The 10,720-nt window shown below is 38.8% G+C and overlaps 1 protein-coding gene across 1 annotated transcript; it reads left to right on the forward strand.

Moving 5' to 3' along the window:
* The first annotated feature begins 601 nt into the window (after window positions 1-601).
* Window positions 602-10,418, forward strand: LOC115374116 (sodium/potassium-transporting ATPase subunit beta-233-like). Its single transcript, XM_030072874.1, has 6 exons — window positions 602-795; window positions 3,814-3,942; window positions 6,694-6,849; window positions 7,723-7,907; window positions 8,525-8,608; window positions 8,713-10,418. Exons 1-6 carry the CDS (start codon window positions 705-707, stop codon window positions 8,971-8,973), a joined length of 906 nt encoding a protein of 301 aa, XP_029928734.1. The 5' UTR covers window positions 602-704; the 3' UTR covers window positions 8,974-10,418.
* Window positions 10,419-10,720: the final 302 nt, after the last annotated feature.

Consider the following 10,720-nt stretch of genomic DNA (forward strand, 5'->3'; position numbering starts at 1 on the left):
TTTCATGCCTTAAGGGAAACAAAAACACATAGGGAAAAAAAATCCTGCCTCAGACTGTCATAATTCATACATGAAAGGGCTATGTATTATTATTAATTTAACCACTTTTAATGAATTTGACAAGTATGACACCTAGAAAATTTCATTATTAACACAAACCAAAATATCTTCATATAAGTGGAGGTCCAGGGCTTATTTAGAGTCAATCTGAGGGTCCGAAGGATTAAAAAGTTTGAAAACCGCTGGATGTTATGAGTTCTTGTTTTATGAATGTATGTATAATAGTACATGCATTTAATGGACTAATGAATTATGATTCCATTACAATGTGCACTTCAAGGAGGACAGATGTATAGTGTTTGAGTGATGAATAACTCTGTCCACACAAGACTGATGCCTGCAGTCCACTGCATAGAAAACACATGTTTATAGTGCAAATGTCTGCCCCTATAGGCAGCGTGTCCGTCTTTCTTTCGTCACCCCTACGCACAGCTTCTCTGCTCTGTGATTGGCCAGCGGTGTTCCGCCCTCCTCCAAGGAAAGTTGCTGAGAGTTTCGGGCGGAGTCAGAAACAGTATATATAGAGGAGCATCCCACAGGATTGGGTCGGGTACATCTGTGACTGTTTGGGAGCTGGGTACTCCAAAGAGGGGTCTGCTGAGCAAGAAAGGAACAAAATAGGACCAGCTCAAAAGGAAATTAAAATGCCCTCCAATAAAGATGATGGCGGATGGAAGAAGTTTGTATGGAATTCAGAGAAAGGAGAGCTGCTCGGTCGCACCGGTGGAAGTTGGTGTAAGTATTGTTGTAAGCGCGCTCACATTTGGAGGAGCGCGGTCCCGTCGCCTCGTGTTTCTTGCCACCTGTTTGATTTCCCTGCTGTTTTAGAGCCAAGCGGACTGCACGAGTCACTATTTTTGTGTTGTCCACTGTCTGATCAGTATAGTCTCAATTGCATGTCCATGCATCTTACTTGTCCGCTGAATCAGGTTCCCCGTGTTCTAACGTTCTCTGTAAATTCAGTTAGTGTCTGTGCACGTTGCAGTGCGGACGTGGAGTGACGGTAGTCTGATGTTCAGGCCAACCATCACTCAGATGTTACTCGGGGGGGGGGCGGCTTATTCTATGTGAATGAGGCAGTCAAAGGGTTAAAAATGCATCATAGTCCAAGGTGAGTCAAGGTGATAGCGCCTCCTTGGATACTGAGACAGGACTCTGTACCCGTGTCAGGTTACTCTGATCATATGTCGCTGTAGTCCCCACAAACAATAGAATTGATTAACTTGTTAGACCGTTCTCTGGTTTCCTTCACCACCAGCAGTAGCAGCAGCAGCAGTACTGTCCTTCTACCTCCTCTCAATGTCACACACCTTTTCACTGCTGTCTGGCGAGTGACACTTTGTGGTAATACTGTAATTTAATGGCTTATTTAGACATATTATATCAGACAATAATGTGTTTTTAATCGAGAAAGGACAATATTGTGGCCAGGACTTTGAATAAAAGTACTGATAATAGAGCTACTGACAGAACTGATGGATCATACTTGTCCTTTGGAGGTCATCCTAAAAACTGCTGATGCATCTGGAAAGTGTGCCATGCGCAATCCTGCGATGAAGGTTCTGTTGAAGGACAGGCGGGCTAATAGGAGACTAAACTACCAAAATCATCATTTTTTTTTTTTTTTTTTTTACTTTTTTTTTTTTTTTAAACTCATTTTCAAACCATTAAAATGACAACAGGTTAGGCTACTGTTCTCTTACTGTAAATACTTATTTTTCCTTAACCCACCAAGGCTTTTAAAGCTTTGTAGTAATGTCACATTAACATTTAATAATCTGTGGACATGTCCTTCTGTGTAATACTTGTGAAGAGAATCTATCATCTGGTATTTGGTTCAGCCCATTGTACAGGTGATATGACCTTTTGACATTGCCTTATGCAGCAAAAGGCCTGGCTTGCGGTATTAATTACAGGATGCAGGCTGCAAAGTTATGTTCAGGTCTGCTGTATTTATTTCTCTATCCATTGTGATGCCTTCCCTTTTCAGCAGTTTCAGACCAAATTTAGTACTCTAATGTGGAATAACTATTTTAAGTGCACAAACTTCACTGTCACATCCAGATTCTGCTGGAAAGAATGGCCACTATTAGTGGATTAATTTAATATGAATGATATCTTTGCAATTCCTTCCCTGCTTGGGTCCTTGAGGGTCCTCCAGGGGGTCCTCAGAAAAATGAGGAATAGTGAAGCACAAACACAATATAATGTTAATCAGCATTACTGATTAGCCCTTTTTTAAAATATAATTTTAATAAATAATAAATACAGTTTTCTTGTAATGTTGTAACATTTTGTTAATTATTCAGGTTTTTTTCCCCAAAAATTTCTGGCAATTTTCTTGAGATTTCATTTTTTTTCTAATAATTCTTTTTTAAAGATTTTTTTCCCTCTTTTTGGGTAATTTCTAGTAAATTTACTCATCACCTTTTCCCCATGTTTTTGATAGAAATCCAGTGAATTTGCCCAGGTTTCGAAGGGTTAATTCAGTGGACATTGCAATGACAAAAAATATGCAGGAGTGATTATTTTAACATGCTTTAACTTCACCACTTTGAATTTATTTGACAAGTATGACACCTTATCAACTAACACAAACCAAAATTTCTTTTCATATCAAGGTCTCAAGGGCAAAATCACTTTAAGTGGTAATCCTTAATGAGTTTAAACTTCGGGGTCTGGAACATGAAAAAGTCTGAAAACCCCAACTCAGAGATATGGCCATTTTGTCCGAAGGTGCCCTCTAGTGTCCAGATAGCTGTATATTGCTCTCTGATGGAAACGTTTTAGAACTGTGCTGGGATGCTTCCAAAAAACGTTGTTGTTCCCATCTTAAGAGTTGTTAACTTTAACAAGGTGGTCATTAACCAGAGAAGTAGTATCCAGCCCCCTCTTCAGAGGAAATAGTTTGTTGTATGCAGAGAGAATTGCTTACTTCAGCTATGTTCCGGTGAATCTAGGACATATTTCTAAACCTTTAACTCCATTGTGTTCAGTATATATTTGATGTTTGTCAAACCAGGGATGCCACTCCACAGTTGCAGTAAAATGCAAGTGTCTTATCAGCTGTCTTGGTATTGGTCAACATGAGCGTATACCTTGTATATTTTGACTGTTGTACTGTGGAAACCTCATCATTGGTCATTTTTCCATCATTTTCAGTAGTGTAACAATGGAGAGATGTGATCCATACAGTATTACTATTAAATATTGCGAATTGTACATTCTGATAACTTGATTTTTATGTATATTTTTCACTTAGGTCAATCTTACATTTTGGTAGAACTTTTTTGCCTATATTTATGATGCGCAAGTTGTATATATTTTGATAAATGCTTGTATGTCTTGTTTTTTGTGGACCCCAGGAAGAGAAGCTGAATATTGCTGGCAGCTAATGGGAATCCTAATATGCTATAAAGTGTATACAGCAGGGGTAGGCAACCATGTGCCATAGTGAGTTGAGAGTCTGCAGCCAAAAATTACACCAGGTGATTTCACTGATTGCCTCACTTTCAAGCAGAGAGAAAGAACTAATCAGTGAAATCGCCTGGTGGAATTTTTGGTTGGACTAAAAGCCTGCAGACTCTTGGCTCTCCATGGCACTTGGTTGCCTACCCCCGGTATACAGTCTAATTCACCATGGTTTTTGCACACTTGCTCAGCAGATCAAGGGCATATTGCCATCCTTAGATTGCACCTCTCACTGTAGAGCAGTAATGAGACATTTGTTCCTCCTTCCTTTTTCCTCTATAGTCAAAATTTTATTATTCTACGTGATTTTCTATGGCTGCCTGGCTGGAATTTTCATCGGCACCATCCAAGCCCTGCTACTTACCCTGAGCAACTACAAACCCACCTGGCAGGATAGAGTTGCCCCACCAGGTAAGAAAAAAGCCACTCCTTCATACCTTTCAGGATTAGATAATGTGAATATGTTTTTGTAGTACATATGTAATATTTTTGATTAGATGATAAAAAGATTTTTTTTTTTCCTCCAAAAGGAGAAATCCCCACCTAAGAAAAGTCACAGCTACTCACACAAAATTATTCTGGGGAATTAAAGCAGTTGTGGCATATTTAATAACCTAATAATTGATAATTATGTCCTTTGCTGATTTAAAATGTAGAAATTTTGAATGGTTAATGTCCATTTTGCTTATGTCTTTGTTTCAGTTGTGCACCCATTTTTACTGTCCCCAAGCAATATGAGCACGCTGAGCTGAGTAGATAGTGTTAGCTTAGCTGCATTTATATATCAATAATGAACCATAAAATTACAAAGCAACATGACTGGGTGCCCCATTAGCTCACCTGGTCCTGATCCTGATCTCCTTCCTTTACTGTTTTGTCCCTACTGTGACTGTCAAATAAAAGTATAAGTATAAGAATAAAGGAATAATGCCAAAGAATAATCTTAAAAAAAAAAAAAAAAAGCAGTAGCCATGTTTGTCATATCTACTAAGTTACAAAAAACAAATTCAAGAGACCTAAACTACCATTAAGACACCAGTATGTAACTGAAACACAATCTAATCTAACCTTGTTTAAAAAAAAATAGGATTACAAACAGACAGATTATACAACATCACGTCACTTGGTTTACTAGAAAGTGGTGGCCTACTGGCCTGTTTGTTTGTCTGTTTTTTGTTTGTTTGTATTTACTTTGACGGTTATGAGGCTTTACATTAGGGGCTGTTGATCTGTTTTCTGTAAACTGTGTCACAAAGGTTTGTAAAACCCTCAGACTGTAACCATGATTAAGGGCTCTAAATAAACTGAAACTTGAACTGTAGTCCAAAGTGAGCATGTATATAGTATACAGTCAGTGGTACAATTGACATTCAACCTGACAAATCATAAATGCCGCGTGATATAACGTCTAGACAAATTATTTGACTAAACTGAAATCAGCTGATTTTGAAAGTCAAACTTGATTAATGTTTGGGAGAAAGAGGAGAGGTTGATCAGACATTTCTTAAATTCTTTGGCACATGTTCATTTGCATGTATCACAATCGAATCCTCTCACAAGGAAATCAAATGATATATTCATTTAACACATTTCATATGCTCATAGGTGCATGGGCCCAAATTCAAGCCAGTTTTCTGCCAGATATAAAAATACACACCTCTGCCTTAATTCGTGATAGTGGAGTTAATTTGTGCAGTTAATTAATGGTTCAGGGTAGGGAAATGCCTTTTTACCTCAGAACTCTTCCCATCCCAATTTTTTTCATTCATGTGGAAGTTGTCATATTGGTGTATTTATAAATCATAACAACCCCCCCACATGCAGTCACAAGTTAACTAGTACTCCATGTTTAACTTCTTTACGAAGCTGTAATCATAGCTTTGAGAAGAGGAAAGGATATTTATCAATAAGGACCCTCAGAATGATCTGCTTTTTTTTGTAGGGTGAGGAATCTTGAATAGCACATAACACAGGTAATGACAGTTCCCAAGTATATGTACTGAGGGTCAGAGAGTGTCAGAACAAATGATGCCTGAAATTAGTTTCCCCTCAGTATAAAGCAATGTTCAGGAGGAAACCAGATCTTTCAAGAAAATGAATGATGGAAGATCTGCATGTTGTGAATAAACCCAATATAAAGGTTTGATCTGTTAAGAATGCACTGTTCATTTATTGAACCCTGTTTTTAAGTGTCAGTTTAGGACACATTTGATCAGCGTTTGAATTTCACTTGAGTTTGACTCATTTCATTGTAGTTGAATTTGGGTAGGAAACACAGCTGCAGTAATGAATTGCTCCAATTTATTACCTTTATTGAGTCAAGGACTTTAAGCACCATGTTAAACTCCCTCTAAAGTCATTTTTCGGCTGCTTTTGAAACCTTAAGGGAATGATGATGAGTTTGTCTTCGAAAGCCAATATGATGTTGTACATTTGCTTCACCTCCTTAATTTAAAAAAAAAAAAAAAAAAATCACTTTTCCAGTCTCTCAAAAGGAAACAGAGTTAGTGCCAGAAGGTCATTTTAAGACCTCTCTGCTAGCTGCCTTTCTTCTTCGGTAGTAAATGATTTCTGTGACCTTTGGCTGACCTGGCAGGGTGAGGTAGTTTCTCTGGCTATGAGTAAAAAAAAAGGAAGCAGGCCTCGGAGTGTTCCCAGTTGCCCCCTCATGTAGAAAAACTATTATGCATCAGCTCAGTCTTTAACACCTTGTGGTATGACTGTGAAGGGTTCGACTGTGGACTTTATTAAAATCTCAGTTAAGGATCTTTAAGAAAGTCATTCATGTTAGTCGAGAGAAAAATTCTTGTTAGTTGGAAGAAGAGTCTCTTGATACAAAAAATCTCAACTGTTTTTTGCCAGAAAACAAAACTTTAATTCCTTAAAGTGTTCTGGTTATGCAGACCGCTGATTTGTAGTACTAACATCATGTGACTGTATGTGCCCTGTAGCAGCGAGGGAGGGAATGATGTTGGACTGTAAATAAACCGGAACTTGAACTTATCAGGATAATTTGCATAACATAGTTTTTGAATTCTTGAAATCTCCTTAAAATACGCAGAACATTTTGGATGGAAACCCAGCAAGTGAACCCATCACCTAGATGTTGAAACTGTTGTTGCAAAAGAGAGAAACAAATGTGAGTGACTGTTGTATTTGCAGGCCTTACACACACCCCACGCTCAGACAAAGCAGAAGTGGCGTTCAACCTGAATGATGTGGAGACCTACTTGCCTTACACCAAGGCCCTGAGGGATTTCTTGGCTAAGTATGACGATGACAACCAGAGGGACCAGATGAAGTATGAGGATTGTGGAGGTAGGTTTTCCATGGACTGTTGTCCAGTTCACTCCCCCCATTTTCCAATTTTGTCAACTCTTTTTTGCAATCTCATGCTTGGGCAGCGGCATTAAGGCTGCAGATGAGAATAGTATAAACAAGCTGCTGAAGAAGGCTGGCTCTGTTCTCGGGACCAACTTGGATCCTGTGGGTGTGGTGGTCAAGAGGAGGATGCTGAGGAGATTTCTGGCGATTATGGACAACTCCTCATCCACTTTATGACACTCTAGCCAGGCAAAGGAGCCTGTTCAGCAACAGGTTCACTCTGCCTAGGTGTTCAACTGAGAGGCACACACACTCCTTCCTACCCACTGCCATGAGACTTAACAATTTGTCCATGTGCTGACCCTCCACGCCCTCCACCCCACCCCCGGGTGGACGGTGGCTGTGACTGGCTCTATGTTCTTTGACATGGCACCTTTCTATTTTGTCTTCCATTACTGCTCGCACCTTGCTTGTATTTTTCTGTGTTTTAATCCTATTAATGTCCATTGTTGTACTAAGGTTGCTGTGACACTTGAATTTCCCCCTGGGATTACCTACCTACCTACCTACCTACCTACCTACCTTTTTAAAGCTATACTGGCGAAAGACATGTCTGCTTTATTTGACTAATATAGGTTTTAAAGTAAGCTTCTCCAAGTAAAGAACAAGCTAAAATCTTAGTGGCTGAGATCTAATCTTAATGGTTGTGTAGCCTATAGTAGCTTAGGAAGGTTCATGAATGCAATGAACTGCCATTGGATTCCAAAGGTTTGTGAGTGGATGGGTGGGGGTAGTTAAAGGACTTCTCGGGTTTGACTGATCAGCTGATTAAAAGACATGTAATGTTGCTGAAAACTTTGCCCATAGATGAGCCTGCAGAATACAAAAACAGGGGTGACTTGGAGAGTGATGTAGGCATTCGAAAGGCCTGCCGTTTCTCCAGGAGTCTACTGGGACCTTGCTCTGGCATTGAGGATAACGAGTTCGGGTTCAGGAATGGCAAGCCTTGCTTAATTGTTAAGCTTAACAGGATTGTCAACTTCCGGCCAAGGGTAAGTGATTACATGTCAGTGTGTGCATGAGTAATTTTTCAGTTTAACTGTATAGGAACTGTTGGACATGAACAAACCGCCACAGTAGCTGAGATAGGAAGCGGCAATTATGTGACTTTCAGTGTGTGTGTGGGTGAAATGTCTAAATTTAGTGAAATGCTTTTACAGCGTTGGGGTGAGACAGGACACCAGTTGTCATTTGTTTATGGCAAGTTTACCAAGGTGCTACAGTTAATTTGGCTCCTTTCGACTCCTTTTTTAATATTATATCACTATGTCATTCCAAAGACCCATTCTGGCCACCAAAAAAGTAGGATCCAGGGATCCCCAGGGGTCCTTCAGGGTCCTAAAGCAAAATGGGAAATAGTTAAAATACTAACCCTAACCCTAAGGCATCTGAACACAACCTTTGACAAGTATTCAAACAAATGATCTCATCTAGCATCATTGATATCACCTTCCTACTGTGTTTTTTTTTTTTTTTAAGTGGTCATTTCATATGTTGTTGCCGGTTATTGTGTGTGTGTGTGTGTGTGTGTGTGTGTGTGTGTGTGTGTGTGTGTGTGTGTGTGTGTCTACAGAAAACCCCTATTCTAACTGCATTGTTCTTTGTCTAGCCCCCTACCTCTAATGGGAGTATCCCTGAAGAGGCTCAGCCCAAGGTGCAGCCCAATGTTATCCCCATATACTGCACCAACAAGGTACATGGCAATTCATTTTTCAACCATTATTACATGCCTTTTTAAAGTATGTTTTTCCTTTTTTGTGTTTGTGTTGAAATTGTGCTGAATCTTTTGACTTTCAGAGAGAGGAGGATGCTGGGAAAATTGGGGAAATCAAGTACTATGGAATTGGCGGCGGTTTTCCACTCCAGTATTATCCCTACTACGGCAAGCTGCTGCACCCACAGTACCTGCAGCCACTGGTGGCTCTACACTTTACCAATCTCACCATGAACACTGAACTGCGCATCGAGTGCAAAGTGTTTGGAGACAACATTGACTACAGTGAGAAGGATCGCTACCAAGGACGCTTTGACATCAAGATTACTATTTCCAGTTTATGACCGGAATCAGGACAATAGCACTTTCTCTGACCACCCCTCTCTCCACCTTGGCCCCTTTAACTTGAACACAATTTCAAGACATATAGTAATATAATCTAGAAGGCAGAAATGAGGGGTGGTAGTGGGGGGGGCATACATTAGCAGTTATGTTTAATCACATCTAGTCTTGAATCAATTCTAAACCTCATATGAGACTTGATTAAAATCTGTCTGCTTTTAACACTAGCTTCTCTGCTTTTGTCTAGCATTAGAATGTAATTTACAGGGAGAGTAGCAATAGCCTAATAAAACTATTTATTCTACTGTAAATGAAAATATTCCACTAGTAATGGGTAAATTGTAATTCCATCACTAATGTGTAGCAAGTAGTGTGCTTGTTCCCTCCGTGTATTGCTGCCTTGTGTGGTTTCGATATAAGTTTTTGGAGTGTACAGTGCAGTAGTGGCATATTTCGATCTTTTCAAACCGTGTCATAACCTGTTTTCTTATGTGAGCAATCTTTAGCAGTCCAAAGTGTGTGAGTGTGTGTGATTCAAACTATTTTGATGCGGTACCCTTGGATCTCTTCTGATCTGTGTGAGTAAAAGGCTGCACTCCAGGGAACTTTTTTTTTTCCTCCTTTTTGTGTCCTCTACATCTGATCATGGGAAAATTTTTACTTATTTTTTCCACTTTTCTTTTGAAGTCATTTAAATGGTGGATAGGGTTTTATTTCACTTGGGTCATGCTCATACTTATAATTGAATGTAGAGTGAAGTGAATTGAATGTAGATTTGTGTCCAGCCTGTTAGACACCCTAGCCCACTTTAAGAGCAGTGGTGCTAATTCAACTTTGAAGAAACGATTGTCATTTTTAGCTTGATACATCACAGTATTGTGGTATAACTTTCTGATGAATGTTTTCAGACATCTAACATGGGAGAATTTTATATTTATGCAGTTGTACATTTTTTTCCTGAAAAGTGTAATGTATAAATACAATACCAAAGTGACTAGCTGAAGAGAATCTTTGTCAGAAGCAATGCAGTACCCTGTCTTTTTAGGATCTCAATTGTGACAGTTGCGCTTAAGTGTGACAATTGTGCTCAATTGCAACAGTTGAGCTTAAGTAAATGTCTAACATCATAATTTAATCAGTAAGAGACAAGCCAAAATAAAATTAAGAAAATAAACCTGTCACTTTATTTCTGTTTTGGCCATGAATGTACTTGAAGTGTTGCAGAATTAACAAGTAAATTAGGGACTAATTCCATAATGCCATAGTGATTATTTCCATAATGGAAATCCACCTGATATTTATGCATTACATTTAAAAACAGATTGTGTAGTTTTAAATTATCTGAATATTCAAGTTAATGTCTATAGCAGCAGTCAGCGTAACATGAATTCATCCACCTTTGTCATTTAATCAGGGAAAGAGACAAATAAAATCATAATAGACCCTTTGTGTCGTGTTTTATTCATCATTTTTGTCTTGACAAAACTGTTACCGCTGTAGATTAAAAAAGGTATATTTTCATATGAATGGAATATTGATTACGAAGTACACTAAAAATCTGAGTATTGAGACAACCACACTACACTCCTGATCAAAATTTTAAGGCCAGTTGAGAAATTGCAAGAATTTACATTTTGCACTGTTGGATCTTAAGAAGGTTCTAAGTAGAGCTTCAAAATGCAAAAAGAAGAAATGGGAGAGAGACAAAAAAAAAAAAAAAATTTTTGAGTAAGCAATTTATTGCAAACA

This window comes from Myripristis murdjan, chromosome 2 (genome assembly GCF_902150065.1).
Source record: "Myripristis murdjan chromosome 2, fMyrMur1.1, whole genome shotgun sequence".
In the NCBI taxonomy this organism is placed as follows: Eukaryota; Metazoa; Chordata; class Actinopteri; order Holocentriformes; family Holocentridae; genus Myripristis; species Myripristis murdjan.